Here is a 24,392-nt window from a genome sequence, read left to right on the forward strand (position 1 = left end):
ACTCAAATACTTGCTTTATAATTAAATAAGGTACATCAATCAGATGCTCTTTAAGACACTGAGGTAAACAAGGGGAAGAAAATACCATAAACCACCAGAACTTCATTTCTGAGCAACCACTTCAAACATGTCAGTAGCAGAGTGTTATCTTTGACCTTTCCCCTTTTTCCTTTACCTTCCATTGTCTTCCCTGTCTATCTTCTCAGCTGCAATTCCTCTGTCACTCTCCTAGGTCACGTGCTACATGTCAGCCAATCACCAAGCCTCACTCTCCTAGGTCACGTGCTGCATGTCAGCCAATGACCCAGCCTCTCCCACTGTAGCCCTCTAACCAGTGCTGTCCACAGAACTTTCTGCAGTGATGGCTATAATTATGCGGCCAGCATGTATGGGCACTAATTCACTTGAAACATGGCAAGTGTGACTGAGGAACTGAATTTTTAATTGTTTACATTTTAATTTAAACTTAAATAGGAGCATTTGGCTAAAGGTGACAGTGTAGGTTACTTTTTTCCAAACTGCTATTAGAATTATCTTCCTCCAAGATATCTGATAACATCACTTGTCTTACAGAAATAATGTCTCCATAAAACCTTCACTGAAAGGAGAGACGTTTGAGGCTTTTCGCGATCTAGACCAATTTACCATCTCATTTCCATTTTCTCCGCTCCTCTCCTATCTAGGCCCCAACTGTATTGGATCACTCAGTGGACTCATACACACCATGATATATCTTTTGTACAAACTGTAGATTCTTTCTTAGCATGCTTTTTCCTCTCAGGGAATAACCACTCACTCTTCCATATCCAGCCCAAATTTCTCTTCCTTTCTGAATACATAACTGCCCTCCCTTAGCAGAGCAGAGCTCTCTTAACTCTGCTGCTGTAACTTTTTATATATAAGCTCCATAAAAACGTTTAATCACAATTAATGGTTTAAGTGTGAATAGTGTAAGTTTCACACATGCTAGGTAAATATTAATCACATACATTAAATGAGATGATCAGGTCAAGCATTTGGCACAATAGTAATAAGTAAGCACTCTCTAAAGTGCCAAGTCTTCACATGTTATGAATTACAACACCCATGCTAGAGGTCTTAACAGAATATAGATGGACAAGAAAAGAAGAAAGGAAAATAAAAAGATGGGGACAGGAGAGGGGAAATCTCACAAGGTTTTGATACCAATGGGAGGCTTTGGTTGTGGAACTAAGAAAAGTCATGAAAGTACCAAAAGATTAACTATTCAGCAAACCCACAGCTAAAGCTGAACTTGTTTCTCACCTTCCCTTCCTAACTGGCAATAGCGATAATCAAATTCCTTAGTCAGGGAGAGCAGATGTTACCAGGTCAAGAACAAGAGAAAGCTGTTTCTTGTGATGTGTAACTGAGAAGAATTTGTTATAAGTAAATCAATAAAGCACTATTACTCCGACCCATTATTTATAAAAGAGCTCTCTTACATAAAACATTGAATATATTTGCTGGAGAAAATGTTAACCTGTGGAAGAACCCAGCAGAAACAAAAACCTATAATCTTACACAATTTTCATATCCTCTAAAATTATACTTAAAAACATTTCAAAATCTGAGTTATGTTTATTCCTTTATATAATAATAATAATAAATTCCCCTTTATATAAAGCAATCTCACTTTCCCCTCCCTTTAGTCTGCTTGAAAAAATTAAATGCAAAGAAATATTTAAATAGTTAAAGATAAAAATTTTAGTGGCAATCCTAAGCAATTGTCAATATATACCATCATATATGCAGGTACCTAAATTGAATGACAATATTTTGATGTCCCATTTCCTCAGTCTGAGAAAGCATAGGTGTATGGAATAATTTTGTTATTAAGCAAATTCCTTCAGCTGGATTTTCAGATCAAAGAAAATTAATGTTTGGATTTAGGTCAGAGGTTAAGAAAATTAGCTCAATTCACTCTGGGTTTGGGTTCATGGTTCAGTTCAGGTTCTTCATAATGAACACATCAAAATAAAAATAAATAAATAACGTACTCAGGGATTGCATTCTACAAGCAAGTGTGCAGGCAGCTACGTGTTTCAAAAAATACAAAACCAAAACAGAAAAAACAAAAACACAAACTCACTTTACAGAGCGAGCTAAGGTTAAATCCAAAGGTTTGAGCATTCCGGGAGCCGGCGTTCATGTAGTTTCCCATTAGCAATACAAGTTCCAGCAACTTGCTAAAGCTTTTGCTCTTCTTTATCTCTTCGCAGGCGGTGCTGACAGCCATGATGTCAGGTTTGATGTTATTCACCTGCTCTTCAAACTGAAGCTTAAAGAGAATAGCACTGAGCCGTGGCCGCAGTCTCTTCACATTGCTCATCTGATTGAAAAGAAAATAGCAGATTTCCTTTAAAATGCATGGTATACTTTAGTACTGTAAGCCTGCAAGTAATCTGGGATGATTTATTGGTATGACAGTACTGAAGAAGCAATATGTCCCCTAAAACTGATAGCAGGAAGAGAGAAATAACCTGGTTGTTTTTGTGTGGAATCCAGAGTTATCCCTCAAAAAAAAAATTAAAAATTTAGATGCTTAATGAAATGAAAGCTTTAATTAAATGATAAAATTTAATTAAGCAATAAAGTACTGTACATATTTTTACAACTAAATTTTTAAAACAGGATACAGAGGCAAGAAATTAAAGAATTCCTATCATTAATTTTGTTCAAAACTGAAACATGCTGGGTTATGCTTAAACCATATTCAGAAAGGGGTGAAAGAGGGTTTGTTTTCTTCAAATAGCAATTGCTGTCCTCAGAAGCACTGCTGACTAACAATACATGTTAGATAGAAGGAGAGTAAATAGGTCCCAATTTGTACCTAAGTGACTTTCTTCTGCAGCGCAGGAAAGCAGAATGACTCCTGACATACACTAAATTGGCAGCGTTGGAGTTAGGGAGCATGGGCGGAACAGGAGACAGAAGCAGTGCAAAGCCACAGGTCTGTTTGGGACGCGGGGTTTCCCTATTGGGAAGGTAGGGCGTTGAAAGTGTCAAAAATATACACAGTAGGGCTAGAGGGTGAGCAAGTTCTCGTCTGAAACTTGCTCCCCATGTTCTAACCACACACGTAAAGGGAAGAGCCACTTACCCGAAGGCTGGAGACACAGGGCATTTAAGCTATATATGAATTCCTTGACCAAATGTATTAGGAATTTGAGACTTGGGATAATCATGGGATAGTAATAGCATAACTCTTGAACTTCAACAACTATTATAAACATCAAAAGCAGTTTCAGGCAAGGTCAGGAAAAAATAACGACAGGACATGGCAGGGTTAAAACAGGAACAACTCTGTCAGTCACAGACCCAAAGGAAAGACTAAAAAGCAATGCTCATGAGGGGCACAGGATGCATGTTAAGGGAAGCTATCTGCTAATAATAAACGATTGTTATTTAAAATAAAATATGCCATACAGAAGCCAAAACTTATTAGATCCAACAGGGTAATACAGATATTATTTTAACAACGTAACAATAGAACCCAGCACACTCATCTATAAAGAACTGAGCAACAGAGAGTTAGTTCCCAGTAGATACCTCTGAGCATATATCTTCAGATGGACCAAAATCTTACAATGACTGAAAAGTTTCTTAGCAAATAATATAAATATCTAATTTACATCAGTACTCTCCCCAGGCACTTGACATGTGAAATGTTTGTTTATGTGTATACAGACAAGATTCTACGAGCTCGACAAATACAGTTAATAAGAAGTCCCCTCTACAAAGTACTTTAAGAAATGTCTTAAAATTCCTTGACTTCAAGGAATGTCTTCAAATTCCTGTCTAGAGAAAATAATGTTTTTCTCCTAGAAAAGAATAAAAAACTGTAAGCTCAAAAGAGACATTTCTTCAAGTAAAAAGAAACAAAACTAGTAATCGTTTTATAGAATAAATTTAAGTAACATAAAATTTTAGGAATAAAAAGCAAGGTGCTATTAGAATAACATTTGGCTACTGAATGTCTGGTACACAAAGCAGACTTACACAGTGATTACTTCTCATAAAGTCATTTCATGTGTCTTAAAATTCTCCCAAATAGACTCACTTTCCTAAAATTTTTATACTAATTTAAACATTGCAAATGGTATACGAGACCTGTCCAGAAAGTATCCAGGCATGTACTACAAAAAATACAGGCATTTATTAAAGACGATACAAATACAAAAAAAAAAAAATGTACAATGTCATAAAACAATGACGCCTCACTCCCCTTCAAAGCAGCCATCCATGATTCATTTCTGGTTCTGACCTCCTTGAGGGAAGCTGGTTCACTGGCAAATGCAGCATGATATTGCTTCTGCTCTGGTAGCAGAAGTCAAGGAATGAATTTTGCCACAACGTTTCATGCCAATATCCTGCATCAAAATCTTGGTCACAGTAAATTTTGGAATCCCCAGATCAACTTCTAGTTCTTGCACGGTCATTCGCCAATCTTTGTGACTGCATCCTGTCCACAGTCAACATTCTCAGGTGTTCTGCAAGGCCTTCCAGAGCATGGAACACTTTCAACAGATTCTTGACCATCTTTGAAGCGTTTGTGCCACACTTTTATTTGCGCTGCACTCATCACATCATCCCTGAAAGCCTTCTCAATCATCCAAATAGTTTCCGCAGAGGAATGTTTAAGCTTAATGCAAAATTTCATGCAGATTCGTTGTTCTACTCGCTCAGTCATTTTGAATGTGACAGCACAGAGCGCACATGCTCATTCGACGCCATCTACCACACCCACTGACTAGTACAACGAAGTCATCATTGTCCACACATGTGCATTCCAGTCCGCTCTCCTTGGCTTCAAGGTTACATGGATCTTGCACAAACCATTCTCGTTCCATTAACAATGGCTAGACTTTTTCCAGAGAGACCTTGTATACTCACATGATATGGGAGCAATTCTATGTAATACTCTATTACATTTAATACACCATTTAGAATACCAAAATGTATAAAAGAACACTCACATGAGTACACATACTATAGCTTTCCAGAGGTTTATAATGAGCCCCTGGAATCTCTTTTTCAGTCTGTGCCCTTATTCATGATTATGAAGTTAGGTATTTAGCACTTTGCAATAAACATGAGAAGGAATTCTCCAGTATTCCATGAAAACCATTAGTATTACAAAAAATATTAGTTTTAACATATTGTATATTAGTATACTCTTTGTGCAGAAAGAGAAAAAAGACTGCTTAAATGGCTATATGATACTGCCCCAAAATATGTTAAAGCTTTCCTGCTGACAAGCTAACCATATGCAGCCAGTATAAAGTAATTAATTTTCCTAGGAAAAAATATAACCTAGATTTGTATGAATAATGAGTCTACCTGGCGCTAGGGACAGGTACCCTGAAAAGATAGAGTAAGTCTATGATGTAATGCAGAACAAAGTGCTATGTGTTCATGAAAAACACTGATAAAGCAAAGTCAGGAAAGGTAACCAAACAACAGGTCTTTGACCACAGTTTTGTAAATCAGATGTCCTTTTCATATTGCTCTTTCTTCCAAATTGAGAAGACTTAGTAATTTGACTGATATGAGTTAAATATATTTTAGTGAATGAGATTATTGAGCTGGAAAGGAACATGAGGGATCACCTGGATGTAGTTATTGTATTTAGTCCACTATTTAGCCTACTATGACCCCTTAGGCCAAATGGTGGCCCCTTTTATTAAAAGAAAAAAACTCCATAAAAACTAATGTTCTAAGATCTAAATCTTGGGCTCTATGATTATAACAGCAGGGATCATTTTCTTATTAATCAAATCAGAGTTTGTTTCTTCACATGGAGTCAAAGAAAATAGGTTTAAAAATATGGGAAAATACATATTTTTAAACCCTGAAGAATATTTCCTTATTACTTCACACAGTCTATCAACACTGGAGATTTGCATTTTGTTTGCTTGCTAAGAAACCTAGAACTCTGGCTTGGCTCTTAATGACTAAGGGGAATGCCAGAATGGAGCTAGACTGCACAAGCAATGCTCTCAAAGGTAACAGCAAGTCACACACACACACACACACACACACACACACACACACACACACACACACAAAGAGGAAGGGTTATCATAAAAATAACTTTAAGATAGTGAATAGTTAATAATTAGAATGTTAGAGGAAATTATAATTTCACTTTTACAGAGGTATCCTTTAAATTTGTCATAAAATCTTAGCAATGTAAACCCAAAACACCAAAATCTGACAAAAATGAGATATAATCTGAAGATAAAACCAAAGGTATAAAACAGTAAAAAATATTTGATCTTACTACTATTTCTTGAAGGCAGGGGGCAGTATTCCTGCAATCACCCACTACCACCACAGATCACTCATGCCAGAGTGAAATAACCTTAAAAGCAGCGTCTAGTGAAAATTAAACAAGCAAAATTCAGAAACCTAAGGGTAATTTTTATTTTAAAATTCTATTTATTGGCAACATGTGTGGTTGGAACAGGGGCAAAATAAGATGAAAAGACCTTTAGAGAATCCACGAAGCAGTAAGGACCGACTGGGCGCCCACTCGGCGCTGTGAGAGGCACAGGGGTGGCAGTTACTGCCCTTACTGCGCATTTCATCTGATTCTTTCCATCCGTCTTAAACGGTAAAATGCAGAAAAAAGTCCTTAGGGAGATGTAATCACCCAAGATCTCATTATGTTTTTCACATATAATTTGAATTTTGTCCATCTATTCTATGAAGAAAAAAATTGGCATTTTTATACCAATTATGTTTAAAGCCATATATGGTTCGCTTTATGCAGTTTCTTTTATAAGGCAGAAATTGTCGGGAATCAACTTATTCAAAACTTGTTGGGTTTTTGCCCCTTCCTGTCTGCAGACTTATTTGAGCTCACCTCAAAAGAGAGTCTAGTATACGTTCCATCTCTTCGTTACTCCTTCCTAACGTCATTTATAAAACTACTTAACCATTCATCTAACTTTCAACCACTACAAGTAACCTGCTGATTAAAAAGCTAGTTGCTGCACTAGAACTTCACTTCATACACTTCGTAAATACATAATTATAAGGAATAATGAAATAGTATTTCAGGAAGGTTAAATGACTGCTTCAAGGTCACATGCTGCCAATCAAGTGTACAGTTCCACTGAGAGCATCACAATGTAGAAATTAACCACCACAGCTTAAAAGCCATCCGATACTCAAACTACTTCTACTATGTTTTCTGATAAGAATGGACTTTAATGTCCCCACAGTAGCTATCAGATAAAACACTATGGAGAGGACCCTGCCGAGCGCTCTGTCAACTACTACTTCATATTCCTTTCCCTTCTCTTTGGTATACCCATCTACCTCCTGTTCTGCTGAACTTGAATACTTTTTTCCAAATCTACACTGCACTCTCCACTCCTATTTTCATATAGCTAATTCATCCACTCTTGGTGGGAGAGGTGTGATAAGCAAGGAGAAGGTGAAAAAAGAAACGCACCTTTGTGAAAGACAGGACTAAAGAAAATGACAAAGGGTTGAGGGAGGAAAGTGACACCTGGAAAAGAAACAGGATCTAGTAATAGAATTAAGACACTTAGGAAAAAGTTTGAAACTTGATTTTTCTAATTAAACCAGGTGAAAAATATCTAACCATTTATCATAAGCTGGCCAATATTTTCATGATTTCCAGAATTCTCAGAAAAAAGCAATGTTCATTTTACTTCAAGAAAGGCATCAAAAACAGCTATTCAAGTGCCTTATGCCTGGGTAGTACTCAGAATACCAAAAAATGTTTTTAAAAGAAATGTGGCCTTATGCTATTAAAACTCCTAAGCTAAAATTAATTTTAAAACTACACAACAGCAAAGTACATATGGTATTTTTTTTTACAAGTTTTCACAGGAGCAAGGTAAAGCCAAGAATAACACACACACACACACACACACACACACACACACACACACAAAATAAATGTATACTCTTCCAGCTAGCCAAGAAATGGACAATTGGCTATAGACATCATATATAGCTTTGTCATTGTTTACAAATGCTTATCAATTCTGGACCGCTAAGGATTTCACAGGAGGTCCAGATGAGTTCTATAGATACTCAGGTGATAAAGCTAGAGAGCAAAAGACTTATTTAACTTGGCAATCTTAGCAAGCATTCCGAACACATAAGTTTCATATTTGATGAATTAAAAAGCTGGCATAAAATTCAGAACTATTCTGGTGTTTTAAAATTCATTCATGTCTGCTTCCAGACAGTCCTGCCCTCCCATAGAAAACCAATGTTTTTATTTCTATCATTCTAACTTAGTTTTGCCTGTTCTTAAAATTTGTATTAATGAAACCTACAGGAGTCTGAGTCTGGCCTCTTTCACACAACAAAATTACTTTGAGATTCATACACACCTAGTGTGATTGAGTACCTTGTTCCTTTTAATTAGTGAGCAATAATATTTCATTGTAAGAACACACCAAAATTTGTTTATCCACTTTCCTGTTAATAGTTTCTCAGGAATGTTTTTTTTCATTTTGAGGCTATGTAGTGGATTGGGTTGAACAGGGGCTCAAAAAAGAATATTTTAAGTCCTAACACCAGGTACCTGTTAATGTGAACTTATTTGAAAACAGGGTCTTTGCAGACGCAGTGAAGTTAAGGATCTCCGTATGAAATCATGCTTGATGCAGGGTGAGCCGCCGATCCAATGACTGATGTTACTTTAATAGAAATAGTAGAGAGGGAAACAAACAGAAGGCAGCAACATGGAGGAGGAGGAAGAGACTGAAGTACTGTTACAAGCCAAGAAAAGCCAAGAACTGAAAGCAGCTACTAGGAACTAGGAAAAAGGCAAGGAACAGATTCTTTCCCAAGAGCTTCCAGAAGGAATCAACCCTGCCAAAATGTTGATTCAGAGCTTTTGGCCTCCAGAAATGTAAGAGAATAAATTTCTGCTGTTTTAAGCCACCAGGACTGTAGACATTTGTTACAGCCACATGTGAAAACTAATACAGGGTATTATGAATGGTCTTATAGGAGTCTTTTCATTCCTATTAAATATCTAAGAACTATAGTGGAAATGTATACCTAACTTTATAGGAAATAGTAGTTTATAACATTTTATATCCCCTTTGACTATTAAGGTTTATACTGGAAGCTTTATATTTTATCTTCGCACATTTAGGTCTACACTCCATCCCTCATTAATTATTCTGTGGTGTGTGACGCAGGAGGTGAGATTCATTTTAGTCCATATGATATACAAGTTTTGCAACACCATTTGATACAAAGGAGTTCCTTTTCCCATTCACTAGCCTTAAAGTCTTTATTACAAAATATTTGCTGGTATCTTTGTGAGTTTATGTCTAAACTTTCCAGGAAAAAGTTTATTTGTATGTATATCTTTAAGCCAAACCTATTGCCTTGGTATCAAATCAATAGTCTAGTCCCCCAAGTTTGTTCTTTTCCAAATGATTTTGTCTATTCTAGGTTCTCTGTATGCCATATGAATCTTTCTAACTTTTGTCAATTGCTGTAACAAAACCCACTGGCATTTTGACTGGGAATGTGTATCATATGTCTATTAGGAATCTACCGATCATTTGAGGGAAAAACAAAATTTTAGGAATATTGAGTCTTCCAGTCTATGAGCATGGTAAGTACCTCATTTACAGCTTTAATCTCTCTCAGCAATATCTTGTAGTTTTCAGTGTAGAAAACAGCATGTTTACAAAAATGTATCCCTAAGTATTTTAATCTTTTTGATGCTATTGTAAATAGTACTAGTTTTATTTTGTTTTACAGTATATATTATTACTATAGAGAAAAACAGAACTCATTCTGGTATACTGACTATCCTGTGACCTTGTTAAGTCCACTAGTTACTTCAAAAAAGTTTATTATAAATTCCTTATGCATTCACATAGACAACCAGGTCATTTAAAAAAATGGTTTACTTTTTCTTTCCTTATCACACAGGTTGGACCATGCATTATAATGCTGAAGAGTAAGAATAGATAACCTTTGCCTGGTTCCCAACCATAAATAACAAAGCCTTCAGTCTTTTATCACTAACTACAAGGAAAGCTCCAGGTTTTCCATATGTCCTTTATTAGGTTGAAGAAGTTTTCTTCAATTTCTAGTTGCTAAGAGATTTTATTTATTTGTCATAAAGTAAAAGTCTATCAAACTTTTTATTTTGTATCTATTTAGATATGATTTGTCTCCCTTTTTTCTGATAATATGGTTAACTACATTTTTTAAGGTGAACCAAGCTTGCACAATTGGTCATAATAAATTCTCCTTTTAATGAGTTGCAGTATTTGATAAACTAATATTTTCTTGACAATTTTTACATACATGATTATGTATGAGTCTCTAATTTTCTGTAGTGAATTTCCTTCTTTTATTTCTGATCTTGGTAACTTAAGAATTGGTTTTCTTTTTCAGTATTTTCATTTTCATTCAGTTCAAAATAGTTGTTCTTTGACTCACAAATAACTTAAAAGCATGTCACATCATTTTCAGTCAAAGAGATATTCTATTATTGTACAATTCAATTGTTTTAGACAGAAAAACAGAAAACATACGATGCAAAATTTGAATCTTTTAAAAATTACTGAGATTTATTTCATGTTCCTACATGGTCTACCTTGGCAACCATTTCATGGGTATTTGAAAAGAAAGTATGTTAGGCAGCTATTGTGGGAAATGTTCTACAAATATCAATTCTAAGTCAGTTGATAGAATTGCCTTGATTTTCAAAATATTCACTAATACTTTTGGTTAGCTTCTCTGGAATTTACTGAAAAAGGAGTGATTAAAGTCTCATGATAGAGAAGTTATCTATTACTTTGTTTAATTCTGCGAACTTTTGTTTCATGAATTGGGATGCTGGTATTAGAAATACACACATTTGTGATTATTCCTAGTAAATCACTCCATTTATTATTGTGTAATATCACTCTTTTTTCCCCTTATAATATGCTTTACCTTGAAATATTCATAGCTATGCTATTTTTCTTATTTTTTTATTGTTTTCTATTTTTCTTATTTTTTTTACTTTGTTTCCTATCTTTCCGTTCTTTTTACCTCTTTTATACCTTTACTGATTTTGTGCTAATCAAGCAATTTTTAATATTCCATTTTATTTTTTCTGTCTTCAAAACTATATATCTTTTTGTTAAATTTTTGTGAGTGCCCTAAGAGTAACAAAATGCTCTTTTTGTGTTATTCTATTAAGAATTACTATTTAGTAAATATTGTACCTGTTCATGTTCTTCATTGACTCCCTCACCCTTCCAATAGTTCACTCACACTTCACACTTTCTGGTTAATTTCATGTGTATAATGTTAAAACAGCACAATTCCATTTGTTGTACCCCATCACACGTGCAATTACTATCATGTCTCCTATTTTCATGAACATTGCGATTATTCCTAGTAAATCACTCCATTTATTATTGTGTAATATCACTCTTTTTTTCCCTTATAATATGCTTTACCTTGAAATATTCATAGCTATGCTATTCAATGTTGTTATTTTGTTTGTTTGTTTTAATTATCAGTTTTCTTTTTGTGGATCTGAGTTTCCATACAATATCATTTCCCTTTGGCCTGATTTCAGGACAACCAATAATAGCATTTCTTATAGGGTAGGTCAGATGGCCCCAAACTCTCTCAGGAATCAAATCACTTAAAAATGTACTCTGCTCTATTTTTGGAAGAGTATCTGATAAATAAAATATTTTGAGTTTATAGGGTTTTTTTCACTTCAACACTTTAAAATACACTTTCTGTTGACTTCTGCTTTCCATGATTTCTACAAAGCCAGCAAAAGCTCTCATCTTTGTTTTCCTGTGTGTAACACCTTTTACACCCTTCGCTCCAGTTACTTTTATGATTTTTCTGTTTATCTTTGGCTTTCCGCAATTTGATCAGGATGTACCAACATGTCTTTCCTTCATATTTACCCTGGCTGGGTCTGCTGAGCTTCTTGAATGATAAGTTGATGTTCTTCATTCAATATAGAATTTCTTAGCCATTATTTTGTCAAATGTTTTGTCAGCCACAATTTCACTCCCTTATCCTCTTGCAATTCCAATTACAGGTAATCTGGACAGGCTGGTATTTACCCAACAGTACCTGAGATTCTGTTTATTTTTAATACAATCTTTTCTTCCTACATTCTTAAGAAAATTATTCCTACAGATCTGCCTTCAAAGTCACTGATTCTCCTGTTATCTGCAATATACCTCAAACCCTTACATTAAATATTTCAATTCAGCTATTGAAATTTTCAGTTTGAGAACTTCCATATGGTACGTTTTTATAGTTTCCATTTCACTGCAAATATTCCTTAATTAACACCATGCTTTCCTCTATTTCCTTGAAGATAATTTTCTTTAGTTCTTTGAACATATTCATAATATCCACATTAAAGTCTCTGCATGTGAAATCCAAAATCTGGGCCATTTTAAGTCTGTTTTGACTTTTTTTTTTTGACAACATATCCCATTTTATTATTCTTTACTTTTGAATTAAACATTATAACCTAACAACCGTTGAGTTGTAATATTCCTTTTGAAGAACAGTCACTCTTGTTTGAGCAGGCAAATCAATCACTGGGTGATTACCTTCAATTGCTCGGGCTTGTGTTTTCCCTTAGTTGATGCAGCTCGGAGGGAAGGAAGAGGTTCTGCCCCAGCTCTCTAACCTGGCAGGGCTCCATTGCCGAACCTTCTTCCCAGAAGAGTCTACAGGACTTGATTATAGCTTTTGTTAGGATGGGTTTCAAGTAGAAACTCTTTTAGGGTATGGTCCTTATTCCTACAGTACATCCAACCTTTCCATTTGCTTTAGTAAATGTTGAGTTAATGAGGTATTAAGATTTTTCTCCTTCGGCAGGGTTAGAAATCCAATGCCTCCCAGGATTGCTGGACCTCTATTTAGTATCTCCGTTCCACTCTAGGCTTGTAGCATGTGCTATGTGACAAATCTTGCCCAGCATACAAACAGCCCAGCCTACAAACTCACGCGAGATCCCCACACGCACTGCTGGTGTCCCTCTCTGCACAATCCCTTCCACTAGAATTCCCCGCCCTGCCCATCCCAGCTGTTTCACCTGCCATAAAATGTGGTCCCTGCTGCCTCAGCTCTGAGAAAACCACACTCTCTGCTCAAACTCCAGCTCTCTCTGCTGTAACTCAAAGCTTTCACCAGGCCGGGCATTCATGAAGCTTATGAGTTTATGAAGTTTGCAGTTCTCCCCTTCTGTTTTAAAACACTCTTTCCATATTTTATCAAGTTTTAACACTTAGTGGTTTACACAGCTTTTGCTAAACTTATTCCTTATTTCTTAAGTAGCTATAAAGTTTTTTTGAAACTTTATTATAATTTCAGAACAGAAAAACCACTCTTTACCCAGATTAACTAATTGTTTCCATTTAACACCATTTGCTTAATCATAGTTTCTCTTCTTCTCCATATAAGGATATTATAATACATATTAACTATAAAAGAAAACATGTAAGTATATACATATTTGGTTAAAGTGATATCTACCAGTTTTTCCAATGTAAAGTAACTATATTTTCCCTTAATAATAAATAAGTAATTTATAGGAAAATATTCTGAGACCATGTAAGTAGTATGTGTACCACCTATTTTCATCAAATGTTCACTTTTGTGTTAATGGGGACAGACAATTGAATAGAATACTCATTTTAGCATTTTACTCAGCTTTATTAAAAGTGCACTTTACAGACCCTTTACAGATGTCTTCAAGAATGAAACATAAAATAAACCAATCTATATACACCAATTACACCTTAAGCCACAAGTGGTGATAAAATTGTCTAACGCTACAGTAACTCAGTTCTACAAGTCCAGTCCCCCTTTTTCCATCACGTTTCCAAACCAGCCTTAGAAGAGAATATGGAGCCCTCTTTAATGAAAGTGCTTCCCAGGCACTAGATGATACTCAGATCTTAAAAGCAACCTTAAAATGATGTTGTTTGCAAAGTGACGAATCATAAGAGACCTTTTTGCTTATAACTACAAAATGCTTTCGGCTCTATTTCAAATGAATGATGCATGGCTAATAATTAGTATGCAACTATAATGATGTTTTGTTTTTTGTTTTTGCAAGTGAGACAAATTAAACAGATTATGCCATTAAATTTCAATATTACATACGCAGTCTGACTAAAAAGCATCATGTTTCCACACCAAAAAACCAACAACACCTCCCCCCCTTTCCTGTTATGGACTTACATATCCCACTTTTTATTTGTTCATGTAGAACTTAAAATCCCAATGAAGAAAAGTAGAAACTAACATAATTCCCAGAAACTTACTTTCAACAATTCAAGTTCTCACATAGACGTTCTAAGTAATTCGTATCTTATAACTCAAAGTTAATTTTCAATATTAAAATAAATTGCTCCAGTAATGAGCATACACTGCTAAAAGCAACTTCAGGTAAAGTGGGCACCCACAGCCAACAAACACAAAGGTGTTTGCCACCATGAGAAGTGACAAAAAGGACAGAAAGTGTCCTAAAAAACCACAAAACTGTGGTTCACACCTGAACTATAATATTGACTGGTTAAGTGAGTAATTTGTCTCATCTATGAAAAGATAATGCCTATTTCTGGAATTATGTGAAGATCAGATATAATTAGTCATATATCAATTTACATATAAAATATTTATTGAACACTTATTATGTGCCAAACATTGTTTTAGCCCGTATAAATTCATACTGAAAAGATGACAAGGACCCGCTCCAAATGGAGTATACTGCAAAGCACAAAGACAGAGAGGGGGAAGAGGAAAGAGAAACAACAAACCAAATCAGATGATTTTAGGTAAGGGCAAGTGCTATGGATAACCAGGGTAATGCAGACAGTGAATGATGGGGGGGCATCATCATATTAAAAATTCAGGCAGAAGGAAGGTAATTCCAGATAAAAGACAAGATTTACACAAAAACATGAAAAATACTAAAAATAGTATATATGTATATAGACGTAAAGACATTTTTAATATTGTTTAAACTTCTCTAAAAGATAACTGAGTTGAAAGTAAAAATAACATTTTAAAAGTTTTAAACATATGCTTTAATAAAATGTATGATAACAGTGCAAAGCCCAAGAGGAGAAAACTGGGAGTACATTATTATAAGGCTTTATATCGCACGTAAAGAGGTGCAACATTACCTTAAAGTAGTTCAAAATATATATACACTATATACCCTAAAGCAACCACTAGTAAAACAAAACAGAGAGTAACAGCCAATAAGCCAACAAAAATATAAAACAAATCAAAATACTCCATCAAAAAAATAATCCCTGAGGAATAGATGAGGTAAATAGAAAACAAATAACAAGATGGTAGATTCAAACTCCACCATATGAATAACCATATTAAAGAGAAAATGGACAAAACCCTCCAGTAAAAGGCAGAGTTGATCAGATTGGATTTTAAATAAAAGCAAGACTCAAATAATATGCTGCCTGTAATAACAGTATGTTAAAAGAAAAAGAACAAAAAAAGATATACCATGCTATCATTAATCAAAATAAAACTGAAGTCGTCTTATTAATATAACACAAAATAAAATTTAAAAGCATTAGTGTATTTTAAGCTTGGAATTGACATAATCTCATTTGCTTTTATAGCAAGAGGCCAGAAGCTGCGATACAGAAAACAGCAGTGCATTCAAAACATGAAACACAGGCCCTGAAACCCAGCAGGCAATCAACAAACGGCAAATTCAAAAACATAGACAATTGTGATGGACTGGCTCAGAATTACCATCCCTAAAATTTTATCTTTTCCCAACAATATTGTTCTAACACGAATACCCACATTTTATTCTACGTTAAAGTTGACTTCCCGTTGCCATTCATAAACATGTATGAAACAAAAGCACTCAAAGCATGGAAATCCCGACCTGACTTTCAGAATTTCATTGAACAAAAGAGGGATTATGAGAAATCATTAGAATACCATAAACATGATACGTACATTCAAGAGCCACTTTGGCTAAATCCTCTCAACTTGCAAGAGGTTAATTAATTACATGTTCAAGATTGATCGGTGGACCAGGTAAAGATTAGTCAGTTAGAGTAAAAGGGAAAGTCGGGGCTGGAGGCAGGATAAAAACGACAATAAAAAAACAGGACACCTATCCTTAGATGGCATTCAGCCAGGTGGCCCTTTTAACTCGACCTCCAGAAGCAGCTCTCACTAGTAGACAGGACTGTGAACGATCTACCTGCTGGCCGCTCTGTGGAGGCGGCTCTGAGACGAGTTCAGGCTTTCCAGTTCCCTGACAAACGCGGCGAGGTGTGCCCAGCTGGCTGGAAGCCTGGCAGTGAAACCATCAAGCTTGATGTCCAGAAGAGAAAAGAATATTCTCTAAGCAGAAGTGAGCACCAGACCCTTTTAGGGTCACGTGGCAGCATATGGCCATGGAAAAAAAACCTCTTATTTTACTACTGTCATGCTTAAAAGACAGGACCTTAGACTTAGCCCAGATGTGGGATGGGATGGGACAGGCCTTTCCTACAGGGCTGGGGAGGCCAGCCTTTCTTCATCGGAGAGAAGAGCCTGACCTTTGCTATGGCGCAGGCCAACTCATGTGCACAGCACTGAAGCATCACTTTGGATCTTCTGTCGTTTTCACTAAACCTAAACCAAGAAAAAAATTGGGAGTGAGACTTTGAGGAGGCAGAGTTTGGGTAGTGGAGGTTAAGAAAAAGTGACATACAGCCCTGACTGGTGTAGCTCAGTGGATTGAGTCCTGGCCTGCAAACAGAGAGGTCGCTGGTTTGATTCCCAGTCAGGGCACATACCTGGGTTGTAGGCCAGGTTCCCAGTTAGGGGTGAGCAAGAGGCAACAGATCCATGTATCTCTTGTACATTGATGTTTCTTTCCCTCTCTTTCTCCCTCCCTTCCTCTTTCTCTAAAAGTAAATAAAATCTTTAAAAAAAAGTGACAGAAAAAAATTCTCTGTTGTAGATTAGTTTATTCAAAATTAGTAAGGAATAATGTTTTTCCCCCTCTAATGTTTGCTAACTAGCTCAAATTAAAAACAAAAAACAAACAAAAAAACTCCCCAAAATACTGTTTGACCAATGTCTTGCCTTAACTTTAATTTCTCCTATGCCACTTTACAAAATCTCACCCTTTCTGATGTCAGAATATTAATGGCAAAGGTGTTTCTGTATTTATTCCAAACATAAATGCATTACAAATGACACCTTGCTCTGTTTCTTGGTATTGGTTGCAGTTTTTATTCTTTGTTTCTACATTTGGAAAAATGAAATTCATTCAGGGACTTCTAAAAATAAATCAGTGGCTTTTCAGAAATTCATTCAGTGTTTGAGTTCATGCTTCAGTTCAAGCTATTGATTTTGGTGGATGCATTTTGGTAGCATTCAAACCAAATCGCTGTGCTACATTTTCAGGGAACTCCTCTGCCCTTCAGTAATAAAGCATGTCTATTGCTTTGTCCAAAGATGCCACAGGGGCCAGGCCTGTGATCTGTACTTCAGGCAGAATGGGAGAGCTCCGTGCAGACTGGCTGAAGGCTGGTGAGACCAAGGAAAGCCTGAAGGCAGGATTAAAACAAGGGAAATTAATAAAGGATTGAGTATAGCTAAGACCCAGGGAAAGGAAAAAAAACAGATAAAAATCTGAATTTGGAGGAGGATAATGTTTAAAAAAAAAAAAAAAAAAGGAGTCTTCACCTTGCAAGAGAGATCATTACTAGGGCCAGCAGTCAGGATCATATATAGTTCCCAAAAGGTTATAAGAATCCACTAGGAAGAGACTAAGAAAACAGCAGGTATAGCCCCTCCGTAGACAAAAACTAGAAAAATAAAGGCAAAATAGTGCATAGAGTAATAAATGAGAACAGAAAATAGCAGGTAGAGAAGTAGTAAAGGAAAGGATTGTCGTGAAGCTAACAGAACTATTTTTTTTTCTTAATTACATTCCAAATATAAAATGCTTCAAAAAATTCTGGGTCAGAACTTAGGAAAAATATAAATAGTAATAATGTCAAGGAAACCCATAATATAAGCTTGCTAGATCCTTAAATCCCTTCAGAATATATAAGCATTCAATGGATCAAAATGATTTAGGTGCTTTTCTGTGGTTAGTGGTTCCAAAGGGACCTATTTACAAAGGAAACATTGTTAAATAGGATAGAAAGACTACTTGCCCACAGCATAAAACTTCAGCAATGCCACATAGATTACTACAGGAAGAGACACATAATGTGACATCAGTAAACAAAAAGTCGACAGAATACTGGTCCTATTGCACTTTCAGCAGAAAGCTAGAAACTATGTGAACTCTTAAACACATTAATATTTATATTAAATCATTACTATTTAATGTATGAATATAAGTCTGCACTATCAATGGCTGAGTACATATACACAGAGAAATTAATCTTCCTAGTAGGCAGGTATTTGGGCAAATATTATAAGACAAATGATTTGGTAATGGTGGTGCTGGTGGTAGAAAAGTTAACACCAACTTTTCTCCAAAGTGGGTGAATATCACTTTGACCGGTCCCGATCTCAACCCTTAAACAAATATAGTATGTGGACTTGGATACAACATTGGCATCCTTGATTTAAAAAAAATAGCATTAATAATAGATAATAGCTGTGTTCAGGACAGAAAACTTGACCCAATATTAGAGAGGGGAGGAAAAAAAAAACAACACAAACACATTTATCCTTTCAAAAGAGCCAAAACTGGTTTGGAACATAAGGATGTTTAATGAAACATATAATTCAATACAAAATAAAAAATACAAGCAAAGAGGGAAAAGGAAAAAATAAAACCAGGCAAGTACTATAATGAACTAAACAAACAGAGGACTAAAATACCACCACACTGTGTCTCAGGAGGCACAATGCAAATTAAGTTAGATAAAACTTTATATAATTGATTCTGGATACCGCAGAAAAATTTCAAGGGCTCTTATCCTTAGCATTAAAGTGCCTGCCATTTCCTTGTCAACCAGGGGACAGAAAATGACAGAAAGGCTTTTCAAGTGAAATCAGTGGTCAGGCCAAAGAGTAATAAGCCAGTAAAGGAGTCCATATTCCAGAAATGTCTATACAAACCAGGCTTTTCAAAGAAGGACAGAACATTTCCTTTCCATATTAGGCTCCAAGTTTTTGAAGATAAAAAATAGTCAAATCCTGAGCAAAAATATATTATAAGCTAAAGTATCTTGTAAAACTTTTCCTTTGCATCCAGTGACCTTTTCCCCCACCTCTTAGACATGCCTACTTCTTGGCCAATAGGCCAAGAGTCTTATACCTAGAAACAAAATAGTGTAATGAAAACAAAATCAAACACAAAAATGTGCAGTCTGAAATACTAAGTTTGAATCCTTCTCTTCTGTTTATGAGGTGTGTGTGCATGTTTGCAGGGCAGGGGCATCATGGTTAAATCACCAATACTACACGAGTTTCAGTTCTTGCAAACTTAATAGCTACTGTGAAGAATATATCAGATAAATATGTACAAACATACTACGCAAACTGTATATCACTCTACAAATTCAAATAATATACCGGTAATTGTCACATAATTACTTCGCTGCTCTGCTGCTGCTCATTTGGTGCAATACTTAAGTCATTGACCAAAATTAATCTCTCTCCCTGCTCCTATTACCCAAACCCTCATCTTCTAAGTATAACAGGTCTCCGACACCACATTTAAAAAAATAATTAGACTAAACTAATGTCAAATAAGATTTTAATCTCCTCTAGCTACCCCATTCCATATGATTTAGAAGCAGAAGGCTAACCTGCTGTCTTGTAATATCTCAGACAGTTAAAATAAATTTGCAGGGGTTTTTTTGGTCCTTGAACACACTTTCCATAACAACCATCAAGCTGTTATTGTCTGCATTTGGGTGATTTTCATTTCAGGGGATTCCTAAGCTAAGGCTCAGGTCCTTGGTAAAATATACATAATCAAAGATCTAGAAGTTGAAAGCTTTTAAGCTCAAATTTCTGGCTCCAACATGCGCGACTAATGTTAGAAGAGAAGCTTATCCTAATCAGCTTTTCAATAATTTTTCTTAAAAGCTTGAAGACTCTTTCCAGGAACAGGAAATAGATTACTCCAGCACCATGCCCCAACGTGAGATCTAGAACTCATGAGAGCCAATCATAATTGAAATGTTCATGAATCAGTACTAATTTTTACGTCAGGCTCCTAGCTCATCCCCTTGGCTGCTTTGTGTGACATTAAATTTTGTATCTTTAAAAGTCAAAGTACAAAAAGTCTAGAAGATGTTCAAAAGGAGTTATTAACAAATAATTGTGTTGTGAATAAAAATCACTGAGAAAGAGGAGGATATTAAAAAAAGAGCCTAGACAACAGCATTTGAGTAAGAAGACACTTAACTGTTAAAAAAAAAAAAATGAGTGAAGAGCCAGCGGAGGAGCGAGAAAAGAAGCGCACAGGAGCAAGAAGGGAGAACAACAAGAAAGGAGATAATGCCAGTAGGGCGCGATGCTGACCACAAAGCAAGAGCACACAAGAGATGAAAGGATGTATGTTGAATCTAGAATTACAAGAATGTCCACACACTAAGAGAGTAGCTCTTAAGACAGTGACTGGAGCAAAAACATACACATGCAAGAGGATTACAGAACATTGAGAAAAAAACTGAAATGTAAAGTAGGGAATAACATCACAACAGATAAGAAGAAAAACATCCAAAATAAAAATATGATGATGATAGCAGCTACCACAACTGAGCACTTATGGTTCACTCCTGACTACATGTACACATGGTCTCCTTAAATCTCACCACAACCTAATGAGATAATAAAAAAAAAAAAAAAAAAAAAAGGAAAAAGGGGTTTGAAGAAACTTGTCCCAAACCCAGGTCTAATTAGACTAGAAATGTAATAAAGAATACACGAAGGAATGTTAAGTAACAAGAAGTTGTTTTAACCCAGATTCATCTTTTAATACTAAGAACATACTTCATGGCAAGCCCTCAGTGAGTCAAGAGCTAAATAGTATTAATTTTCCAGTATTTAAAATAAATTTTAAAATACCTTAGGGAAGGTTATTTATTCATTCATCAGATATTTATTACATGTCGGATATTGATCAAGACATTACAAATTCATCAATAGATACCCAAGAGAATGACTCCTGCGATTATAGACTTTCTTACGGTAGATTCACAAATAGGTTAAGGAACAGAACATAATACAGTAAATGAGAAAGAAGATGAGTACTTGGGAGAAAAATAAAGTGGGGAAAAGAAGTGCTAAGGGAAACTGGGCATGTGATTTCAAATAAAAGCACTCACAGGGGAGAGACCTGGGGAAGCTGACACAGGAGGCAAGACAGGAGGGACAGGAAGGAGAAAGCCATTTGCCTGTCTGAAGGAAGCAAGGTCCAAGAGCAAATGTAAAATCCCCAGGGATGTGATGGCCATGAGGAACAGTACAGAGGCCATATGTTTAAAGCTGAACTTGCTAGGGAAGAGTGGCAGAAGATAAGACCGAAACCACCAAGGTAGTGGCATACCATGGAGGGCACCGTCAACCACTGCAAAGATTCCGGATTTTGTTCTGAGGTAGAAAGCCAGTATAAGTGCTATAGGTAGACAAAGAACATTATCTTAAGTTACTAGTTACTGTGTTTAAAACAGACTGTGAAGAAGATAAAAATGAAAGAGATACACCCTGGATGGTGTGTCTCAGTGGATTGAGTGCTGGCCTGAGAACTAAAGGGTCACCAGTTCAATTCCTAGTCAGGGCACACGCCTGGCTTGCGGGCCAGGTCCCCAGTAGGGGGCGTGTGACAGGCAACCACATAATGATGTTTCTCTCCCTCTTTCCCTCTCTTCCCCTCTCTCTAAATATAAAAAAAAAAAAAGTCTTTTTTAAAAAAATGATACTATTTCTTAATACTACCAAGTTCTTTCACATATTTTACACAAATGTTATATAAAGCATAAGCAAAATTGTATACCTTTTGCCAGAAAATGAAAAAGTGGGAAAGATCAAGATAAATCAGTTGAAAATTCACACTTTTTGAGAAACTTTATTAGAGTTAGCAACTCAATGAAATAGCATATTATTCTGATCATTCTGTGTTTTTATTAGTTCTAATAAATTAAATAATTGCAGAGTTATTTAATATAACTGACATTCAACTAATTTCAAGGGAACAAGGGTAACAAAAGCTCATAAAGAGAACTCATTCAGAGTTCAATTCCATTTATCCTCCCACTCTACAGAGAACACAATTGCTAATATGTTAGTGAATTTTCCCCTTAATGGCCAGATTTAATATTGCTATTTTGAGGTAGATTTGAACTAAATGAACTCAATCCCTTAGTTAAATGAGTTATTTTATCATGGGATATGTCTGTAAATTTTTGACATTTTAACTTCCTATCAGTTTATAACATAGGCACTATATGCTCATTATCATCATATATTAGAAATTATTCCACTTTTTCATATGAGAGCAAGTTTTGGAGGCAAAAGTAGATTTTTATTTTCTTTTCGCAGACACAACACATATTCTCATGACCACTAGCTTCTTTCCAAAGATTCCTGATGAATTACATCCTACAAATGCCAAATAGCCCTTTCACCCCAGCTCAGGCTCAGTTTTTGAAACAAACTGCAATAGTGTCATATTATAAAATCACCTTGTACAGTTCCCTAGACCATAGATTGCCATTTTCCTCAGAGACGTGGTAACCAGCAGCAAAAACAAACAAAACTTTGCTGATGATGAGTCCCTCTCTAGAGAGAGGATTGAGAAAAACAGGAACGTCTGCATATTTCCTCCTGCCCTTCACTGCCTCCTATGTTACATTTCTAATTCGCTCCTGTGATGATCTCATCCCCTCCTAAAGCTTTAAGTGCCACCTGCATGAGAAAGGCTCCAGATTTATACATCCGGCCCTGAACTCAGCTTACTTCATATGCCCACTTGGATGCCCACAGACATTTTAAGCGATCTTCCCACAGTCTGCTCCTCCTGCAAATCCGTTCCTCCTTACTGTAAATGGGCACTCTGCTTTCAAATCGCACAGGCCAAGAACCTTGGAGTCATCCTTGAATCCTCTTATACTCCCATCCAATCGATCAGAAATCCTGTCCTCTCCACCTTCAAAATTCTTGTGGAATCTGACCACTTCTCACAAGTGATAATGCCATCAAACCTGTCAAGCCAGCACTATTTCTCACAGTTATTGGATCGCTATAATAGCATGTTAACTGGTCATTAGCTTCAATTTATGCCCCTACCCCAATCTGTTTCTCACACAGCTGCCAGGACAATACTCCCAAAGCATCAATCTGATCATTTCACTTCTTTGTTTAAAATGCTCCAATGGCTTCCTTAGACTAAGTGGCACGGGCCTCATGCCATGGCTGCAATGTCATCTCTAATGTCATCTCTTCCCACCCCACCCCACCCCCCGCATCCATTCACTCGGGCACAGCCACTGGCCTCAACTGTGCCAAACTTACCTGTCCCAAAAAGCCTTAGGGCTTGTGGTCTCCTTTATCTATAACATGTTTTCCCAAGAAAGCCACAAGATAACTAAAGGCCTTCAGACTTCTGCTCAAATATTACCTCTTCAGGCCTTCCCTAGCCATGTTAATCCAACACATAACATGGCCCTCACCCCACTATTTTCCAGAGGAGTATTATTATTGCTTGATTATAGTTACTTTATATTTTTGATTATGTGTTTATTGTTGCTGTACTCAGTTAAAGTATAATACCAATAAGAATTAAGAGACATGTTCACTGCAATAAACTCAGAACCTACAGCAATACCCAGCACAGCTATTCAGTAAGTATTTGTTGAATGAATGATGGAATCACTGATGAACCAATGAAAGAAGGTATTCAAATTAAATACATCAGACAGTGGTGTGGTTACCAACATAAACTCAAGGTTTCAACTTATCCATAAACTAGCTGGCAATCCAAGTCTTTGTAACACCAAAAGGCTGAGGCCCAAACTAAGGAAAAGCTGCTTCCTAGGGCCATCCTTTAGAATCATCTAATGAGAGCTCAGATCAACATTAGAACACTTCTTAAGTATACTCAATTTTTCAGCAGTGAAACCATGTTAAATTCAACCATTAAAAAAGCCTCTAATTTTCTGTGAACTTCAATATATTTGGTTAAATTGGTAAATCTGTTATACGAGTACATTCTTTTATACTAACTGTTAAACATGTAAAGAAAAGACGTAAATGGCCTTTTAAGAGTTTTGTCGATGTGTATCTCCATCGTATAACATGTAGGAAGAACTAAAAAGAAACCTGTGAGGAATAAGATCTTCAGAAAAAATAAAAGGATG

General features: G+C 36.0%; 1 protein-coding gene across 3 annotated transcripts in view; it reads right to left on the reverse strand.

Annotated features, from left to right (window-relative positions):
- The window catches only part of DIAPH3 (diaphanous related formin 3), a 459,782-nt gene that overhangs the window by 195,714 nt on the left and 239,676 nt on the right, over positions 1-24,392 (reverse strand). For all 3 annotated transcript variants that reach the window (XM_054586406.1, XM_054586404.1, XM_054586403.1), the window contains one exon: positions 2,111-2,350. In XM_054586406.1, coding sequence (XP_054442381.1) covers positions 2,111-2,350 — 240 coding nt within the window. The remainder of the gene's footprint in view (positions 1-2,110; positions 2,351-24,392) is intronic.

This window comes from Pteronotus mesoamericanus, unplaced genomic scaffold, assembly GCF_021234165.1.
Source record: "Pteronotus mesoamericanus isolate MK-2021 breed Mesoamerican mustached bat unplaced genomic scaffold, CSHL_Meso_final contig_94, whole genome shotgun sequence".
In the NCBI taxonomy this organism is placed as follows: domain Eukaryota; kingdom Metazoa; phylum Chordata; class Mammalia; order Chiroptera; family Mormoopidae; genus Pteronotus; species Pteronotus mesoamericanus.